Raw genomic sequence first — 21,390 nt, forward strand, 5'->3', positions numbered from 1 at the left:
CAATACAAGGCCTGGCAAGTAGTGGGTGTTTCAGTGCAGAGAATCATGAATCGAGCACCTGGCATGGTGACTCACACATGGTAAGCACTTGAAGGTCTGCTCAACAATGAGTCCTTTCATTAGTTAGAAAGGATGGGACACAACATAAGCAGAGGAATAGGACATTGATCTTACTTTATTATCCTTGTCTGGCTTTGTTGCTGAACTGTTCCCACAGGCCAATGAAGCACTGTCAGGAGAGGTGGGGAGTCCAGGAAGAATGGTCACTGCCCGGCCAACAGGCTCACTCTCCAGAGAGGCAGTGGTGATGTTTGCAGAGGTCAGTGAAGCAGCCGCAGCACATGCCAGGGGGGCACTGACTCGACCCATGTTTATAGCAGCCATGTGGGTGGCAGGGCCTCCCATTGGAGATGGAAGTTGTGGGGAGGCCAAAGGATGATGGGGCAGGCCCACAGATGCAGCACCCAGGCAGGCGGTGTTCTGTACTTGGATGGGTGTCACTGCTGCTGTAGGGCGTTCTTGGTTATGTGCTGCAACTAGTAGATGACAGGAGAGAAAACAGCAAAATTGGACTTTCTAACAAATGCTACTCACCAAAACATGAGTCACTTCACTACATCAGACCATAATGAAAGGCTACATTGCATTTTTACAATAAATAATGGATGTATGCTAAAAGCACTTAATTTTAGCTGGGTTCCTAGACACTGTATTTCCTTCCAGATTAGTTCTTTAGTCTGTAGAGAGCTTGGAAACTCAGCTATGACCCCAGGCTGTTCAGTTAGAGAGGTCTTTCTGCAGATTTATGGACACAATCTGTCTTTGATGGTACTCTAGAGTGTCAGATTAGGTTGGCCCCCAGGACTTTTCAATATGATTCTCCTTTCAATCAATCAATCAATCAATATAATATTTCCCTTTTCTTATCAACCATTTTTCCATCTTTTGGTTTTTATGATAGAATTGACAAATTTACCTCACCACTGTTACCCAAGACTCTTGGGTAGGTTTTCAATGCTATAGAAAGAAGAAAGTTATTTAAGATCCCACTGGGTCTAAAACAGACTTGAGATTAAGTTCATCAGAAATAATCAGCACACTGGCTAGCTAAATACAATGTTGTCACATGGCTAATGGCACTGAGACCTGAGCTCCTATGGTCTTGACTGCAGAAGTCTTATTTTCAAGTCCTACTGACATTCTTAGGATCAGCCTAATTTCTTTCAGACTTTCAATCTGTAGATCAGGCTTGATGTGTGGGGCAGGCTTAGCCGAAATAAGCAGATGTGGAGTACCACTGACTAGACTGTGCCTGCCTTATTTCCTAATGTTCTTCATTACTGTACCATGACATCTGCGGAAGAGCTGGTATTAGGCAAGCAAACCTTTTCCTGGTATTTTCTGGTCTCCTCCTTACCTGTCCTCACAGCACTGCGGGCCTGGTTGACTGTCATCTGCCCAGTCATGTGCAAAAAGACCTTAGCCTGAGGACTTGTCTGGATGTGAGCTGCTGACACCACGGCTGTGGGGACAACACTGGGACTCCCGGCCATACCATTTCCCTGGAGCTTCTGGGTAGGCCCTCCTGCAGTGGAAGGACTGACTATAGTCACCCCTCGACTTGTCTGACCAGCAGTAGACATAGGGACTTTAGCTTGGGAAGCATTTGTCACGGTCCTGTCAAGACAGAAACAAACAGAAAGCCCAATCCATCAGCAAAACGGAGGAGAGAACAATTAAAGGCAAGAAAAATGACTCTGGGCTTTAATAGAACATTTTAAAGAATGAATGAAATTATTTTTACCAAATATAAGAATCACAAATTCAAAGTAAAGATGGCCCTGAAGGAGAGGAAGGTCTGGAAATATACTGTGAGTCACAGAAAATTACATGTCATATTCCGCTCAAGAATATGCGTTTACCAGGTTCAGCTTTCCATATCAAGGCTCAACACCTCCACTCCCTTGAAGGCCCTGGATTCTTCTGCCTCAGCCATCAAAGAAGTTGATCTGTTTGTTACTGCTGCTAGTAATGTTAGCAGTTTCACTCCTTTCTCATAGCTCTGCTCATATTTTTTTTGCCCTTCTCCCTACTTGCCTCCAGTTTGGCATCACACAAGGGCCTGTGCGCATGCATGCATGTGCAAATACACATATGCACACACTCTTGGAATATTCTCTCTAGCTTCTCTTGACCTATCTAATTCTCATGTATGGTATAAGGTCCAGCAAAAACCTCTTGCTTTCAAGAAGCCTTGCCTAAGGCTTAGAGCTTAAGACCTTATGAGTCTATTGTTTCATGTGAATTTCTTCCTTCTATGGTCCCTTGATGACAAAATGTGTTATATTTACCATGTAAATTCTTTATTAAATACTCCTGATTCAGTAAAAGTTCCTTGAAAGCAGGACCCCCATGAAATGGTTCTTTTACATTCTTCCAGTTACAGGGAAATAGACAGCTCTAAAACATTTATAGGTTGAATTAAATTAAATTAGGTTCAATGTAGTTTTATGTCATGTATTTTTTTTAATATTCTAAATTCACAAAAACAATTCTATATATAGTAACTTTCTACTACATAGAATACTTCATTAACTCAAACATCCTTATTATTTACTATGATAAATAACAGAGAATTTATAGTAAGAAAGCATCTTTCCAGAAACTTTTAATAATTTGTTTTTAAGGTTATGAAAATGCTTTCCTTCATTGACTTAGTCTTTGTTGTGGTTTGGTTTGTTTTATTTCCCTCAGTTGTTGTGCTGGTTTTTGTTTGTTTGTTTGTTTTTCTCACTAGGGAAGGTCTATCTGCCATTTTCTGGATCCTGAATATAGATTTTAACATATACAGAAAAGAAGGTTTATATTGACTAAAAATCTGCAAGTCAAATTGAAGCTAACATTCTGTCACCATCTGCAACAATAGTGATTTTCATTTGATTAGGCTGCTGGCCAACCTATAAATCAAGGCCAACAGCTGACAAACATGTCAGTTCATTAAGCCATTTATTTAAAATCAGGGTTTTGAGGAAAGATTTAACACAGCTAAACCTGGACCATTTATTAAAAGCTCAGTAGCTAAAACTGGGGCTCCTGCAATGCCATTATAGGTCTTTCCATTCAGTTTCCAAGGCTACTTTCCTCAGTGACAAGAAGGTGGACTATCTTTAAATAAATTTGGGGTAGGGAGGAAGGAAAGAAAATCTTGTATACTTAAAGCTCCTATTATCCTGTAACATGGTTTTTCAACCTCAGGGACATTTTGGGTCAGTCAATTCCTTTTGGTAGGAGGCCGTGCTGTGTACTGTAGGACATTTAGCAGCATCCTTGGCTTCTATACACCATATGCCAACAAAAACACAATCAAAATTGTGTTTAGACATTGTCAGATTCCCTTGAGGAGGAAAATCACTTTAACTGAAGGATCAAGGTCATATTTAAGGAATTTTATTTCTGATTGTTTCATAGAAATTAATTGCCAAAATTGCAAGGAAATCACCAAGTTACTGGAATAAATACAGAGCCAAACACCTAGGTTTAAGCACCTCACGGTGCGATCTCAGACAAGTCATTTAATCTCTCAGTGCCTCCGTTTTCTCACCTGTTAAGTGGGGATAATAATAGCAACTATGCTAACAAATTGCTTAAGGACTCAAGAGTTACTATGTGTCATATGCATTTTGAAATCTGCCTGCTTGGCATATAGTAAATGTTATGTAAACATGTTAAGAATGTAGCCTTTGTTTCTACTAAACATGATATTTTTTAAGCAGAAAAATGTTGAAAATGGTATAGTTGGATCTTCTCACACGTAACTTCAAGCAAGTAACTTAAAACTCAGTACATATATTGATGGAAACCTATAATTTCACTTACACCCATGTAAAAAGTAAGCTAAGAATTTTAGAGTTAGAAGGGATTTTGCAATTATAGATATGAATTTTTAAAATGTTGGCTACATAACAGGCAATTATAGTGTGAACAAAGTTTCTCTGTTTAGAACTTAATAAACCATTTATTCAAAACCATACCTTGTGACTGGTGCCACATAATTGCCAGGGAAAACCCCTATCTTGCTGGTATGCATCGATGTCCCTTTGAACCAGCCGTCCTGGCAACGCTCAAACACTAAAAACATTTCCCCTTTCCTCAGCTCCAGCTCATCCTCTTTCCGGGGAGTGTATGGATATATAGCAACATACCTAGAATAGAAAAGAGTATGTGATTCCAGGCTGAGTAACAGATAAACCCCAGGATGCATAAAAATTCTTCCTTGGTACAAAGTCTTGAATATTCCATACATGTGTAAACAGAAAATAGAATCCTTTAAACCTGTAAGTAGCATTGGTAATCTTCCACTGAAAAAGATTTTGCAGCCTACATTTAAAAGACCGGGGCCTTCTTGATTAAGAACTGCCAACCTGGTTCCCCCAGTGTGAAGGTGACTATCCCACCAAATGGTATTCGTGGGGTGGGAAAGAATTATGCAGCTTCCCAAAGTGCCTAACCTGCTGCTGGGGATTAGGGACCCAATGGGAAACTTGAGCTTTTCAAATGGCACTTGTTAAACGTGGGAAGTAGCCCCAAATGAGGACATATGGCACGAAATCCCACTGGGAGGCACAACATGCTGCCTTCCACACACAAGCTGAACCTAGAGGCTCGGGTTGCACCTGCTTTTGTATGCTCAGCCAGAAAAAATGCTGAATTTGAGAAAGTCAAAAGGAAAAAAAGCCCAGATCATAGAGAGTACAAAACCACCCCACAATGCAAGGTGACTATGCCACCAACATATGGAAACCAGGCAGGCAACACTAATCAACAGTTTTTGTTCTTTTTTTTTTTTAAACCAGGGCTCTAATGTGTTCCACATATAAAATCACACAATGTAGGAGCACAAAAATCTAGCTGTATTCTGCCATTGGTAAGCACTGAACAAGACAATAAGACTTTTCTGGATACATATTTCTGGGGACTTCCAGCTTTTCACAGGCACACTCCCTCTAGATCTGATCTGTGTGGAATATCTTCCTGTTCCTTGGTGTCTTACTGCAAGGAATGAAATTGGAGACAAAAAGCTCAAAAAGAAATCATACAAAAAGATGGCTCCATGTACATACAGTATTATGAAGACGCAAACACTGTGTTTCCCTAAACTGTAAAAGGCCCTCACTCAGCAGGATGGCTGCCTAGCGAGCTCATGTGTTGGACCCATTTTGTTTCAGCAGTTTCCTAATTATATGCATGACTGGGTGTAAGTTTGCAGAATGCAAACCACTTTGGTGAGCCATAAGCCTGTCACCAGCTCCTATCAGAAAGGTGTTTGTCTACCTTTGCTGATTGGGCTTAGTCTTGAAATGAACTTTAAAGCAGTAATAAATGACACCCTCACTTACACACTGGGGCGAGTCTGAGGCCGTAAATGTGCAATCTGGTCAGAGGGTCCCGCTGTGGGCCTCGGTCCCATTCCCGCAGCAGCAGCAGCAGCAACAGTGGTAGCAGCGCCGGGAGGTGTGGAGGCCAGTAAGGGGGGCGGTGGAAGAGGAGGATTCATTGTCTGGTATGAGGAGAGACAGAGAAAGAGAGAGAGTGGGACAGAGAATAATAATGAATGATTTATTTATTTACATCTTTTATGGAAGGTGGGAGGGAATAGGAATCAGGAATCATAGGAAAAGACTTTCATGGAATCCATAGGGAGCAGAACCAGCAGGCTACCTTGTATGAAAGCCTCCTCTTAAAAAAAATCTCATCCCTTGTTCTCCTTTAAGATCTTAGAGCCACAGCAACTTTTTCAGCAAACAGGTAAGTAATGTCACTTGGGAAGAGGGAAAGGGAAAAAATGGAACAAGAGCATGTAATTTTAAGATTAATAGTATTTTTCAGTATAGACTTGGATGTGAACCCCGATGCTTTTCAAGGGGACAGCTACAATGTCACACTGCTTGCTAGGAATTAATCTGTGATTGTTTCTGTAACTTGAAACTTAAACACAACACACAAAAAAATTTAGCTGTACTATATCTCAAACCATTCCTTCAGAAGAAAATTTCCTTTGATGCCTGGTTTCCAAAAAGCCCAAACAATAGCAAGCCACAATCACTGGGCTATTGTTGCTACTTTTGCTTATTCTTTTCTTAACTTTGCCAGCTTTTGAAATTTAGTACTATCAAGGCTGGTAATCTTTAACAAGTACACTAGTGAAAAGCTGCTGGTTCCTTTATGGGCACAGCCTGATGGGGTTCTGCCTACAGAATTCCATGCCTTTTGAAAATCAATGGAGCAATTGTTACTTTCTGATCTATAAACCCAAGATGATTCTTTAGGGTCTGTATACCAAAACTCCTGGGAAAACAGGCACACAAAGACTTGCCTGAAACCCCACCTCACCCTCCCCAAATCTTTGAACCAGTAGATGTAAAAACTGAATCAAAAGAGAAATAAGGAGACTAAAGAATGCACCTAGGAAAGCATAAATGGTTTCTACATATCAGTGTATAAATACGAAAAAACCAATGATCTCTAAACATAGTTCCTAACAGTCATTCTTTTTCTATTTCGTAAAATAAAAATTCATATCTCATCAACATTTGCTTCATCTGCCGTTAATGTACATAGTTCCAGAAACACAATAAACTCAGCAAAAAAAAAAATTTCAGAGTTCTAGACATATGCTGCAACTGTTTCACACATTATATTTAATTTTTTGCTGAAATGACTTTGGAGAAGGATTTTTCCCATACTGAAGCTGAAGGTGTTGTGGAACATTCAGTGCAGAAATAAATGCGTGCAGAGCTCCTTATAGAGCCCTAACCTGGACAAGGCAGAGGTGAGCTCCAAGAGTTAGAACTGCATGAACATGACTCACACTCTCCATATAAAACACAGCAGCCTTAAGACTTGCTACTACTCTGGAACTGCATGCTTAGAATCTTCAAAAACTTTTGACCAGGAAAAGGTCAAGCATTCACTCCATTCAGGTTCCCAGTGACAAGGAAGAGAAACAAAGATAATCCTGGTCAAACACTCAGCACCAGTGACCTGGGCACTTCACTGGTAATAAAGACATATCAGTAGCTTGTCGGGCAAGATAACACAACACGTCTAGACTGTATCCCAGGTAATACATGGAGACTGTAAAATTACCACTCAAATGATTTTCACTGAAATCTTCCAAAGCCCAGTCTCTGAAGAGCATGCCTTGGGAAGGAGGAAGACACACTCAACAAGGAGCCCAATGAGAAGTGCTCCTAGAAATTACTTAAAATAGTGCCTAGGGCACAGAATCAAAATGCTCTATGCTCTACATTCTGAGTAGAATTCTATTTTCAAGAGAAAAGGAAATTAAAATTGTCTGTTATATCTTAACTTTATTAAAGCAGAGGCTGTACTAAATTAGCCCTATGAAGGAAAAGGCAAAAAATAATCCACGGGCCTGATAACAACACATCGCGTTCTGTCAATAAAATGTACAAAAAAGGTCAGCTTTTAAAGTTAAAAAACACAGTGAGCAAATGTTTCATGTACATCCCTTTCACAAAGAGTAAGTCAGAAGTCACTGGAGATATGGCTTAGAAGAAGATATTCTGAAAGATCCCAAAGGTTGTGCTTGAGAGAAAATGCAGTTCTCTCTCTCCTTTTTGTGGTTGAAACGGTCTTTAAAAAAATTGGGCAGAATTTTTTCCCCCAATGTTGGGTTATATATCTTTGGGGGAACTGTGTGTATGTGTATGCATGTGTATTTGGTATATAAGCACACAAAGACCAAGAGAGAAAGTCTGATTAAAATCAGATTCCTAGATGTTGTTCAGCCCTGTGGGGTTGGTAAAATGATAGGGCTCTGGTGAGTCCAGGGCTGTGACAGACTAGGAAGTACTGTGGGTTGCTTTATAAACAATTTAAACTGAAATAATCTGGTGATGTGGAAGTTCAAAAGGTAATCCACTATGTGCTGTGCTTCAGGCAGTTTGCTATCCTGCAAGACCTGAAATTTCTACAGAGCAAACCACAGCCTTTCATTCACCCAGAGCTGACCTGGAGACCTGCTTATTATTTCATAGTCCAGGCCAGAGCAGGCCCCAGAAGCCAAGATTCACTCTCCACCAGCAGAAAAAACATCTATGAGCCTGCAAGAAGTATAGGTCATATTTTGCTCATAATATTTTGTAAATATTGCTCAGAACCAAATACCACACTTAAAAGCCATTTTGACTAAACGTTACATATTAATTAATAGGAGCTTAAAAAGAGCTCATCCCTTGTAGGTTTTATTTTATGGAAATGCAGCAGGTCTATATTATCAAAGTTGTCTAGAACTATGGGCCAGGCCACAGAAATACTAATATAGAAAACTGGATGTTATTCTGATATTCATTAAAAATGAGCTTCTTCCTTGTGTTTCTATAGATTAACATCTTCTGTTCACGGTCTATGGTAATGGTCTGAGACAAGAATTACTACTTCTGAATAAAGAGCTTAAAAAAAGACAGTGGTCCACTAATGTGAAATGATGACACTTCACCACACTCAGGTTCTGTTGCCTGACCCAATGACCTTGAAAGCAGCATAGAAGGAGGTGGGCTTTGGAGTCAGAAAAACATAGATTCTAATCTTTGCTCAGCATCTTAGGGCAGTCCTCAATTTCCCTATGTTAGAATGAACACCAGCCAACAACTGTCCTTTCCGAAAGGGCTGGATTCTAAGCCAGATAAGCCACATTTGCTAGTGCACATTGTGAGTGAAAAGTTGAAGTGTGTGGTGTAACACACCACTCCTCTCTGGTGTCCTCTCCTCTTTTTGCTCCTTCATGGGACCAAAGAGTGGTTAGGTTTGGATCTGGCTAAAGATAGGTGAAAAGATCCATTAGGTTTTAAGCACGGCCACAGGCTACATCCACCTTACCAGTAAAGTGCTTTGCTGGTAAAGTGCTATGGAGTTTGGGGTACAAGTTCAACCAACGATAAAGGATTTGTTTTCTTTCCAATATTCCTTTAGGTATGCATTTCCCTCACATTCATTTCTACCTCCCAGGGTAAAAAAGTGACTGGCAGGATAGACTTTGGCATTTCTGGGTTTCTTGGGCAAATACCATGTAACATCCCCCACTGCCAGCATCCTTTTTTTTTTCCCCTTGGACATATGAATTCCAGTTAACCCACTTTCAGCCCTATACTTCAACATCTCTAAATAGCCCCTCTGGGTACTGAACTCAGATGCATGTATACAGGCTGATGGAGACACGGTTCCAACTGCTCATGCCCCCTCAAATCAGCATGTTAGCTACTTCAGCAGTGTAGAGCAGCGTTTGTGCAATTATGTGAGTAGTCTGCTTTATTTTATGCAACGAATAGGAAGCAGAAAAGTAGAAATACTGACATTAGTGATTTTAAAAAAAAAAAAAAAAAAAAAAACTTAGGTGTCAGAATTCAATAAAATTAAAATAAAGATGCAAGGTTCCAAGTCTTAAGTCTCAACTGGATGCTGACTGGAATTAAGCCAGTCAGTGCTGAGTACAACTATGAAGAAAAAGAAATAAAATTAAAGAGTATTTTTAAAAATACTAGAAATAGATGCTTAGATAATGTTGTCTAAAGGGCAAGATGTAATTAAGAATTTGGCACTTCTTTTTTTTTCTTTTTTCTTTTATAGATTTTATTTATTTATTTGACAGAGAGCACAAGTAGGCAGAGATGCAGGCAGAGAGAAAGAGGAGGAAGCAGGCTCCCCGAAGAGCAGAAAGCCAGATATGGGGCTCAATCCCAGAACTCCAGGATCATGACCTGAGCCGAAGGCAGAGGCTTTAACCCACTGAGCCACCAAGGTACCCCAAGAATTTGGCACTTCTTAAATATCTCTCTAAGAATTATTGTTCTACATTTGATTTATAAGAAGAGATATCTATGATATTAATTGGCTTTGTATAAATTACATAAGGTCTCTATGCCTTAATATGTCAACCTGTAAGATGGAGTTATAATTAGAAATAGTTTAGGTAAAGCTGCCCTTCCCAGTACCCTGAAGCACAGCAGAAGCCCATTAAAAAGAAGCTGTTGTTATGATTCATGAGACTATGAAGTCAGAAAACTGTCTTACTCATTTTTGTATTGCTGTCACCCAGCTTTGCAGATAGAAGTTAACAGACCCTCAGTGAGCTTTTCACAAAGGAGAAAATGTTCTGTGCTTCTGCCTCTCTTAGGACAACATGATATGGATCAAGAGGCCTTGGTTCCTATGTGCTAGAGTCCTTTACTATTGTTGCTGGAACGTTCTGGCCATATTCTACCCCTATTCCTGATTTTCAGAATTCTCACCAATTCCAAAGGCTCAACTTGTACCTCACAAACTATTTGACACTGGCAGTTCCACTGCCCTACTTCCAGAGCTCTTCCCTGATCCTGGTGATAGCAGTAAGTCCTGCTGAGTCTTCTACAAGGGCTCCAATGGCTAATTCCATATTGGCTATTCTGAGAACATACATCATTTAATTTGCTTCTCTAAATAGATACACAAGACATAAACTATGTGTGTACATGTAAAGTTTTTTAAGTTAGGGTTACACATTTTTGGAATGCAATCTGTTTATAAGTTGGCCACAGGCTGTATTTGGCTTTTACTGACCTGCCTAACTGGTGACATCTTGCGGCTAAACACCTCTCAGCTGGTACAGGGGATCAGGGATTATTAATCACTTATTTAAGAGTTCTTCTGCCCTTGTGCAGAAAATACAAGACTAATATAGATCCTCACCCTCCTCCCTTCACAAAATTAGTTGGGAAAAAAACCCTCACTACTATTAATAGTCTGATGTCTGAATTAGATAGCTATAATGCCAGTTTTGCTCCTAATATTAGAGATCTAACATTTTAACTGTTACATGTGAAATATGTAGGACAATATGCTAACTTCATTCTGCATAAAAGATTAGAAAGTCTCAATTCATGATAAAATGCTAGAAATAATTTTCATTTCCTATTCTACTGTTGCCATAATAAATACACACCATGAAAAGCATGGTTTCCTCTTGACCAAGCGGCATACTATTGCTATGACAGTGCTCAAATTCTTTGAAAATATTTCAAATTTTAAATAGGGTACTTGCCATGATTAATGTGAGATACAGAGGGTAGATGCTGCTGAGATTCATGCCCCCCCCCCACTTCAACTTAACATATTAAATCCAAAACACTGCTGCCAACCTACCAGGGACTTGGAGATCTAGACATCTCCTGGGATGACAGACAGGTCTGTTTATAATTAGTTTTTCATTAAATGGAATTGGCACAGTAGACATACTGTTTAATAAACCTTCCTCTTGCTTAACATGCAGGCTTTCTTATATAATCCTAGCATGAAATGGTTGAATATAAATTAACTTTTGTATATTCATGCTCTCTTTTGACCTGTATCACTGATTTGCCCTAGAGTGTGCCTCCAGCTAAGAGCAACTGGCCATTTACTACACTGTAAAATTTTCAGCCCACAAGGGCTGAAATTCAGCCAGCTCTGTCTTTTCCACTAATTAATTTTTCTAAGATCAGAAAATGCAGCCTTTTTCCCTTAAGAAATTATGCTAGAATTTTTCCACACGAAGTAGCCATCTGGAAATGGAAATATCAACTGGTTGTGTATGTATTGGGGTGGGAAGAGAAGGAAGGAAAGGAGAGAGTCTTCTCTGGAGATGAGAGGGCAGGATGATTATAGAAGTTGGCTCTGGTCAAAACAGGCTAACAGAATCTCATGAAAACCAATAAAAGTTAACTGAATTTCACCTTCTCCCTAGAAAAATCAGCACAACTTCTCCTGCACCAAACAGTTGTACTATCAAGGATGCTGTAATCATTCTGGGGCCATTAAAAAAAAAAAAAAAAAAAAAAAAAAACTTTAACCTCTAACCAGAACATTATTAACTTCCATTTAAATGCAAGAACATGCTTAACTCTATAAAAAGTTTTCTAAAGTCTAAGTCAAGCTAAGTAATAACTCCACATTTATTTATATCCCACCTTGTTTCAAAGGAAAATGAGGACAATAAAACTAGATGGAGCCAACATCTCTACTAATGTGCTAATACACTGTGAGGTCCTAGTTGGGGTGGGGGTACAGATTTCGCTCTAAGCATTCTAGCAGAAGGAAACATAATCTTTACAACATATATAAAATCCACAACTTAAAAACAAACCAGCTGCCTAGAAGCCTCACTATTCCTGGTACAGAGAGCAGAGAAACCATCGCACAATGAACCAGGCCCAATGAACCAAGGCATTCTGAGAACCAACCAGTGGCACGTGTGACAGACTCACCTTGTAACAGTCTTCAACTGAGACCGATAACAAGATCAGGAATAGTCAACCCTACTATATTCTAGGCATGGTGAGAACTTTCCAAAGTAGATAGTATTGGTTTTATTTTATAGGCAGGGAGACAAAAGCTTAAAGAGGTTGAAGATTTTCATGGTCATGTAAACAAATAAGTGGCTGATCTGGGCTTTCAGCCCCAGTCTGTGTTCCCATCACTGGGCCATGCTGTTTCTCTGACCGCATCACAGCCAGGTGAGACTCTGTAAACCAGTTTACAGGGTTGGGGCCCACTGGGGAGATCTGATGCACAGATCTATCTTTTCTATTCTCATTCAACTTAGCACTGAAAGAAACAGTCTGAAAGCATAAGCCAAGGCATCAGCCTGGATGAGAGGTGCCTCACAATTGCTGGTATCTTGCATATGCCCGCAATTTCAGGAAGCAGGCATTTAAACTATTGTGTTTCTGCTACGGTTGAATTTGCTTGTTTCTTCTTCCCTTTTAATTTTCTCTCCATAGTGTTCTTCTCTGCATTTATCTCCCTTGGCTGCCCTCATTTCTCCTACTGATTTCTGCTATGAGGTATGTTGTAAAGCAATTGGTGTTTAGACTCTATAGGATGCTATGTCTTCAGGAGGAAAATCAACACAATCTGAGGGAGGCTTCCAAGGCAGCACAGCCGCAGCTACCATCATGGAAGACAAGAAACCAAAAGGTGAATCACAAGTGGAGAGGTTTAAAATCAACTCATTGTGTGACTCAAAGCAAACCGTTTAGCTTTTTGGATCCCGGTTTCCTCAGTATTTCTATAAAGATGTCTTTGTTAATAAACAAGTGAAGTCTAAAAAAGCAAAAGAAATGAAAAAGAAATGCTGGTTAAGCCTTTGGGAAATCAGGCTGAACGTTAATGAAAATTAAAAGTATTTTGTAGAAGTCTTCTAATGGCTTCAGGCCACTGATCCTCACTGCTAAAAATTATGCAGGAAAAATTATGCAGGCTGTAGGCAAGAGGCTTTCTCATTTTTCTGTGAGATGAACAGAGATAACAGATGAAAGAGATCCACCCCTACCTAACAAGTGTCAGTGTAAACTGCAGGTGTTGGGAGGTGGGCTGTGCCAGATTAATGGGACTGAACAGCTAGGAGAGAAATAGAGATGGAGAAGCTATACTCACTCCAAGGGCAGCTGGGTAGGGAACATCTGATGGGAAAGTGAACGAGGGGCCAGTTGTCACTGGGCTGCTGGGGGGCGGGGTCACAATTAACCCGGTGGTACTTATATGAACCTGCCAAGAGGAAAAAGAAGTTAATTAAAACACAACTACATTAAATAAATACAACAGACTGTACTGGCTAAACCTTGGGGAGGCAAGTCACAATTTTTAAAAAATATGTATCTGTAGTTTCTATTATGTGGGGAAGGCAGAAGCTCTTTCAGTTTATTCAATCCACATTTACTGATTACCTAATCTGTATTCAACACTGGGTGGTCATGTGATAAATACTGTGATGTTTTACATACAGAATTCAACTGCTGTTGGCTTTTGCAATAACATACTGTCTCCCTGGGAAGCCACTGTGAACCAAACTAACCTTTCACGTGGTTAGTCTGGCGCTTGACTAGCCCACTAGCAATTTCCCTGAAGATCCTGTTAAGGTAGGTCATGGCTGAATACTCACCTGTCTATCAATATGTAAATCTATGTGAAGTGCTTAAGGTATTTTGTTATTCTCAGGATCATTTTTCATGACTCCCACTTTTCAGTGGGGATGCACAATTAAAATGCAGCTGCCTAGACATGCCTAGAGCAGGTAATTATTTATAAAACCTTTAAAGGAACAAAGTCAAGCCAAATTAGCTGTTTTCAAAGGTATCTTATCCCTGATACTATACAAGATTAATTCACTAGAAAAAAATTGAGTTATTCAGGTCATTTCATTGCCTGTGTTCAGTTACTTGATCAATTTCACTCACACTGCATATCAGGTCCAACTAGAGAATGCCATTCATTACTTGATGCTGCAGAAGTAGGTGTGTGGGTTTCTACACAAATGGGATGTTTTCCCTCCACTATTAAAGGAATGTGATTGGCTGGTACCTTGTATATCCAAGGAAACAATGATACACCAACGCCAGACCTTTTGTAATAAAACTTAATCCCAAACGTAGTTCCCACAATTCCCACATATTAAGAAAAAGATTATCAGGACAAAGAAAAACTCTGAGATTAGTTCCCAGAAACCTGAAGGAAACTCTGGGTTTCCCTGCTGGGTTAGACCTTGCCAAGGCCAGGGATAATCAGCATCACAGCATACAGCATACATACATTTATTTGTTTCCACAAATAAATCTATGTTATACATGGAATCCACATACTTTTAAAATCATATCTGTACCTGTTAGTTCATACACTGATTGAACCAAAGGCTTAAACTAAGCAGATCTAAGGGATAACCTAATAACAGTTTCTCCCCAAACCCTCCTGTGAACCAAAGTGTTATTTTCAATCAATTTCTAATGGGAAGAGCACTGATTTTTCATCCTAGGATAAAATCTAGTGGTCTTCAGCTGTTTCAACTAATAAATCTGTTTATATACATACCCCAAGGACATTTGTAAGTTGCCACCACATAAAAGATGGGTTTTTTCTGAGAAGATGCTATGCAGCTCACTTCAAAATGCATGCCATTATCATGGAACCTTTGGGGTAGGAAAAAAAATACCAAAATACAACTTCCTAGACCTGACCTTACATATATATGATTAAAGATCTCATAATTTACTGATGTTTCTCTAAAAGCCACAGGCTGGGAGTCAAGATAGTTAACTGCTAATGAGTTTATTGTCTTAGAGCTGGACCAGAGGCTAAGGTGTGTGCCATCATAGACACAGGAGTGAAGCAGTGAACACTGAGATTCCTGCAGGCACCAACCACCACAGGGCCACTCTTAACCCTGGAGAAAGGAAGAGATAAAAGTCACCAAAGAGTAACTAAAAGCAGAAGCAGCAGAAGTAAATTGGCTGAGGGTGAGCACACCCAGAATAAATGCCCTGAATTGGGAAAAATTTATTTTCTACTGTTCTCTTTTCTTCACAGAACAGCAATTTAGCTTGAGCTCCCCCACAAAAAAGGGCTCTGTGGAGAGGGAAAGAGGTGGGGAAAGCAAATGGAAATGAGTGTGTGCACCTCCGGCTCCCCTGAAGCCACTGGCAGTTAAAAAAAAATGCCACAAAAACACTTAATATTATGAAGTATTCCTCCAGCTGGCGAGGCCAAAAAATATGACTGTGGCCAGAGACAAAATGTCTTGATTACTTATAGCATCATATGCTTTTACAGATGTCAGTTACAGACATCTGTGCGTATTTATTTTGGTGACTCACCTGGACAATACAGAATATTTATGTATTTGCAAGTTCAGCCTTTACTCAATAGTCATCAAATATAATCACAAAGCAAGCCCTTTGTTCCTCTCTTCTGTCCATTTCCTCATCCTACTGCCTAGAATTTGGATGTCATGGCAAGATCTCGATATTCTAAGAAACATAAGGATAAGGTTCTACCCATACGATGGAAAGGCGAGCTAAAAAGCGCCATCACATCAGCACTGACTGCCTATATGTAGATTTCAGTCAGGTGAGAGAATAATGAACTCTCACTTCTCTGGGCTCCTTACTGCGGACTTTCTAAGCGCAACCAAACCTAATTAAGGAAAAGCAAGAGCGAAAATGGGCCAAGTCAAGATAATAAAATATCCTTTTTCTCAGCATGGAGGAAGGAAAGGTAGGAAGGAAAGGAGGGAAAGAAAAATGGGCCAGAGCAGGAGAAGTCAAATCTCCGGCTTGGTCCTTTGTGGGGCAAAGGAAAAGGACAGTCCTATTTTAAACAGTCTCACATGAGCCATCTCACATATACACCAATCTCCATGGTTAGGAGAATGTTTACCAGTCACTTATGTTACAGTCACTCGTTGCTTTACTATGGATTGTGGTTCCCTCCAATGTATACAGTACACTAGACAAGTAGTGTTTTCTGTAAACCTGGGCTGGAGAAGCCAGTAGCACTTGAAACATCTTCCATCAGCTTCTTGAAATAACTTCTCCCTGAGGCAACACATTACCACCTAAAACAGAATGTATTCGAATATGGGAGGAGGGGTGGAATAGTTGAAGGGGAGACTGTTTTAATGGAACACAGAAAGAGCCTTGTTTCCTAAGCTACTCCAACCAAAACAAAAATAGCTCTATTTTTATAGTCTTCATTCCCAGCTCTGGTGTGGCAGCGTCAGACATGCTCACACCTGACGGCTGAGTTCTCTACAAAAGATATAAATGCTAGGTTTATCCTCCTTTCTCTTTTAATTTTCTCTAATGCCCAAAGATGACCTATCTATTCTTTTAAAGCTATTCCTATTCTGAGTTGCCACTGTTCTTACCAGAAACTTACCTTTTAACAAAACATCATTGTGCAAATGTTGCTAGGTCACAAAATAAAAACCTGAGTCAAATGATTCCGTTTTCTTGTAGTGAATGGCCATGGTTACTAGCCACCTCTGTCAGAACCTTATTCAAAAATCCTTTGAACCTTTCCAGAGTAACCTCACTTGGTATTTCTATAATCCATGTCTATTTTGTACATAGGTTTAATCAGTTACATGTAAAAAGTAACATAGTTCTCTCTACCCATTTTTTAAGAGACTCATTCATTCAATAAATATTTACTGAGTGTTTATCATATATCTGACACTTGGGATATATTGGTGAACAAAAAAAGAACTTTCCCCTCACCACACTTATGTTCCAGTGGGCTATGTCTGTGTCTCCTAGTTTTCTCATAAGATCAAAAGCTTCGTTTCTCCACCACCGAAAAAACACCAACAAACCACAATCCCATTCAGAAAATGAATGCATTTAACTCACAACATGCAGGATGAACCTAAGGGAGCAGGGTCAAATAAATGAGGCTGAGAGAAAATAATTTTTAATAAAAATGGCGAGGAATACCAAACACCATGTCGTAAATGTTTATTCTACAGTCCAAAACAGACACTTTAATTAACTGTAAACTTTCTGAGGACCAGGACTATATGTGTTTGTTTCTGTAAAGGAAAATAATTGATTTTTGTGTTTTGTTTTGTTTTGTTTTTAAAAAACCACAGCTATAATATATAGTAGAGTGTAAAATCTGCATGAATTTTAAAAACTAAATACAAGACTTGAAAGAAACTTCTCCCACTGTGACAGGCGCTTTGGACAGGGCTCTTTGACCTTTGGGTTGAGGAAAAATATAGCCGTCATCTAATTGGATAATTACAGCCGTCCTGTAACTCAGGCAGAGCTACTTTAGTGGGCTCACTGTGCAGTCCAGAATTAAGGCCTAACACAGGGAAGTCCTATAGTCCATTATCACAATATACATGGTGCCTAGAAGGGTCTAGTAATTGGGCACCAAATAAATGCCTGCTGACTGAATGCATGTTTCCAATCATCTTATGTGTTCTCATTAACAGAAGAACAATGTGGGGCTATTTCTTAAGAAGTCCATAGCCTTGATGAACTAATGAGATTTTTTAAAAACTAGGCTTATTTCTAACTTAAATTAAATGTTTCTTCATGTCGTGTCTCTCTCTCTCTCTCTTTTTTTTTTTCCCTAGAACTCTTACTGGGAAGCCTAAAAACCAGGGTAAGTCACACACATGCAGGCAACTGTCAACTTTGAGTTTCAACTGTAGCATCTGCAGTTTGGATGAAGATAAAATTTTAGTTGGCAAGCTCTCCCAAAGCAGCCTTGTGACAAGGTTCTGCAACACTGAGCAGTTGCCTCAAACTTAGTATTATTTAAAACATTTTATCATTTCCGATCCTTCCTTTGAAAATGACTTGAGTAGTTTTGGGTTAGTTTTCTCTTCTCCATTTTTCTACCTACAGAATGAAGAAAGGCTTTACTTCCCAGGAAAGCTACTATTCTCCCCCCTCCCTTTTTTTTTTTTTTTAAAGGAAAGCTATTCTCCTCGGAAGGCAAAAATAAATAGTATTTTTCAGCTAGTAAACAAAGATGCTTCTGGGTATATCACTTTGTGCCCAAGCTCTTCTCACACCTTTATAAGATTTACCTGAGAAGGGGCACTGCAGGAAAGCCCAGATAGCTCACTGATGCGTGCAGCAGCTGTGGGGTTACTGGAGCTGATGAGGACTGGAGGGCTGATCTCCATGGAGTGACGGTTCTGGGATGCCTGGGAGGACTTGCTGGCCATGGTGAGAGATGTAAAGGAGTGGCGCTTTTTGGTGTTCTTCTTGGTGTCAGAGTGCTTTGGGGCATTGCTGCTCTGGGCTGCTGCCGAGGTACATTCTCCAGCATCCACTCCTGGCACAGGAGGCTTATCCCATTCTATCAGCTGCTTAGCAGTCGAGTTAAACTGCAAACCAAGAAATCGACATAGGACAGTTACACAATTCTCAAGGACTCACTGAGATTTATTTTCAATCAGCTTTTATCTAAAATTGGAACATCACCACTTTAGAGTTTGCATGTGCAAGTATAACCTTTATTTCCACATGAGATGTCTTTTCTCTTTCTGGGATTTCATTATATTTGTCACCAATAGATGTTAAAATAAGAATAAACCATTCTAATTCAAGACCAAAAAGGTAAAGAAATTTCCCCAAGAATTTTCAGAATACCTAATTTTAAAATTTGCCCGTAACAAGTGAAGATTTGTTTCAGCTCACTGGTGAAATCTAAAGAAGAACAGTTAAAAAAGGGTACATTTGTCTGACTGAATCCTCTATTGCCTGATAACGGCCAGGTATTTGCTCAGAGCACAAGTGAACATTGAAGGGGCAACTCTGGGGTCTGGTATAAATGGGCAAGACAACAAAGATGACACCATTATAGGTTAACTCATGTACTGCCACATAAATTAACCTGCTGCTTCTATGAATTTTGAAAGAAGTTCACAAAAAAGCTGGTAGACATTCTTGATGTTTGTCATGTCACTGCATCAATTCTTTTCATTTGTACTTACAGTTTAAAATCATAACGGGGTAAAACATGAAATCCAAGTCCTGCTGGCAAGCTGTCTATTTGAAAAGTTTTCTGACTACAAAGGGTTCAAGGCGTCAAAAGCTGTGCACCAGGCCAGTAATACCAGCAAGAAAGAAAGGAACACAAGATTTGTTTTCCCTGAGGTATAATAAAATGTTTCCAGAAAGCTGCAATAATAACAAACTATACAGAACTTACCTAGAAACTACAGTAAAATAGGAAATCACTGAGCACTTAGTTTAACCTCTCATTAAAAAAAACTAAGATGAAAAATAATAGACTTCTTTGAAAGACTTCTTTTACCTTTTTAAAGGTAATATAGGTAAATATTAAGGGTAGTAGGGATTTTCTCATTTCAGCTTTGCACGGTCAGCACTTCACAAATGCCGATCATCAAATGCTATTTTCCACCCACCTAAATGGTTAGGACCATGTCTCCTTACCCTGTTGATGAGAATGTCCTACTCAAAGAATGGAAATCCTGTCAGTCAATATTTAACAAAGTGAACTTGTTCAGGCACAACCGGGGACTCACAAAGCTGTACTAATTGCAGCTCTGTAGCCAGGGCTTCTACAGATGATTGCAAATTGATTAACAATTTGTTCCTGTGGCTCCGCAGGGACTTGAATTCATCTGGCCTGTTTGATCTAAAATTATTAGGGAACATCTTTTTCAAACATGAACATGCATCATGATAAACTTTCCACATGATAAACTTTCAAGAATAATAGGCAGTAATGCAACCATTAACACCTACCAATGCCTGAACTATCAATGGAGAAAGAGGATCATAACTGTGTGTTACGTGTTTAGGAATGAAGAAATGAGGTACTATTAAACGGTGGCCTTATAACATTATAATGGCCTCTGACCAAGAGACTACCTTGGTCTAGCCATCTCATCATCTGGTGGTCCCTGAGAAAATCAGATGGCCAAAAGAAGAAATGTTACTGTTTTACTATTACGGTAAGAGTGGTCCAGACTTCAACAATGCCAGAAGAAAAAGAGTCAGAAAATGCCTTCTAATATAAACTCATCTAGATCCCAAGGCACAAATCCTCAAAGTGTGACTGAATCTCTACGCTGGAATATGACCAATTAACTGGACCCTCATGTCGCACTGAGTTAAGAAGTAAGGGAAGAAACTGAGAAGACTTCCTCCTCATGAAGGCTAAATACAGGAACTGAAAAAACTATCACATCTACTTCATACCTTAGTTAAATTAATCCTGGGATCAAATCATTGGTTCCATTAGTGATGTCTGCTTTGAAATAGTCTGAAACAAATATTGGTTTATTCTTATTTAACACAGTCTGAAATATTCAGACTATTTGAAATAGTCTAAAATATTACCATAGTCTAGTCCTGTTCATATGTAGCCAAGTGTCAGTTATAGTTAATATTGTATTAAAAATTTAGGCTTCTGTATGCTGTGCTCTTGAATAAACATAAGAAATAAAGTATTGTTCCCTATATTTCCAGTTGTATATCTCATTATAAAAATACTGGGTGCTTCCCCCATATCTTTTCCCGTATCATATATTTTCCATTAAAATAAATACTCATTGACCACATGTTAGGTGTTACATAATGTGTTAGGTGCTAGAGATCTTCACATGCAGACAAATGTCTCCTGGTCCTCAAGGAGTTTATAAACAGACTTATAATTAACACATGCACTCTCAGTATTTTCCTATCTTCCTTCTTTTATTCAGCCACACGCTTTCTGAGATTTATCCATATGGTTCTATGATTCAGTCTTTTTTTAAAGTGCTATGTAATATTCCATTGTGCAGATACACTACAATTTATTTATGCATTCTATTGTTGGTTTATATTTGGGGTCCCCTTCCTTCCCCTTCTCTCCCCTTTCCCTCTCTTTATCCTTCCTTCCTTCCTATAGATTTTGGCTCTTAAGAGCAATGCTGCTGGGTATCTGGGTGGCTCAGTCTGTTAAGCATCTGCCTTCAGTTAAGGTCATGATCTTGGGGTCCTGGGATCGAGCCCCACATCAGGCTCTCAACTCAGCAGTGAGTTTGCTTCTCCC

General features: G+C 39.4%; 1 protein-coding gene across 2 annotated transcripts in view; it reads right to left on the minus strand.

The window, feature by feature from the left end:
- SH3RF1 (SH3 domain containing ring finger 1) overlaps window positions 1-21,390 on the minus strand; it is a 180,612-nt gene that overhangs the window by 20,556 nt on the left and 138,666 nt on the right. For both annotated transcript variants that reach the window (XM_013059182.2, XM_004758112.3), the window contains exons 5-10: window positions 18,410-18,712; window positions 13,471-13,581; window positions 5,397-5,557; window positions 4,032-4,202; window positions 1,418-1,677; window positions 175-536 (exon numbers count right to left, since the gene is read on the minus strand). In XM_013059182.2, coding sequence (XP_012914636.1) covers window positions 175-536; window positions 1,418-1,677; window positions 4,032-4,202; window positions 5,397-5,557; window positions 13,471-13,581; window positions 18,410-18,712 — 1,368 coding nt within the window. The remainder of the gene's footprint in view (window positions 1-174; window positions 537-1,417; window positions 1,678-4,031; window positions 4,203-5,396; window positions 5,558-13,470; window positions 13,582-18,409; window positions 18,713-21,390) is intronic.

The sequence above is a fragment of the Mustela putorius genome, unplaced genomic scaffold (assembly GCF_011764305.1).
Source record: "Mustela putorius furo isolate JIRA1106 unplaced genomic scaffold, ASM1176430v1.1 tig00000242_pilon_pilon_pilon, whole genome shotgun sequence".
In the NCBI taxonomy this organism is placed as follows: Eukaryota; Metazoa; Chordata; class Mammalia; order Carnivora; family Mustelidae; genus Mustela; species Mustela putorius.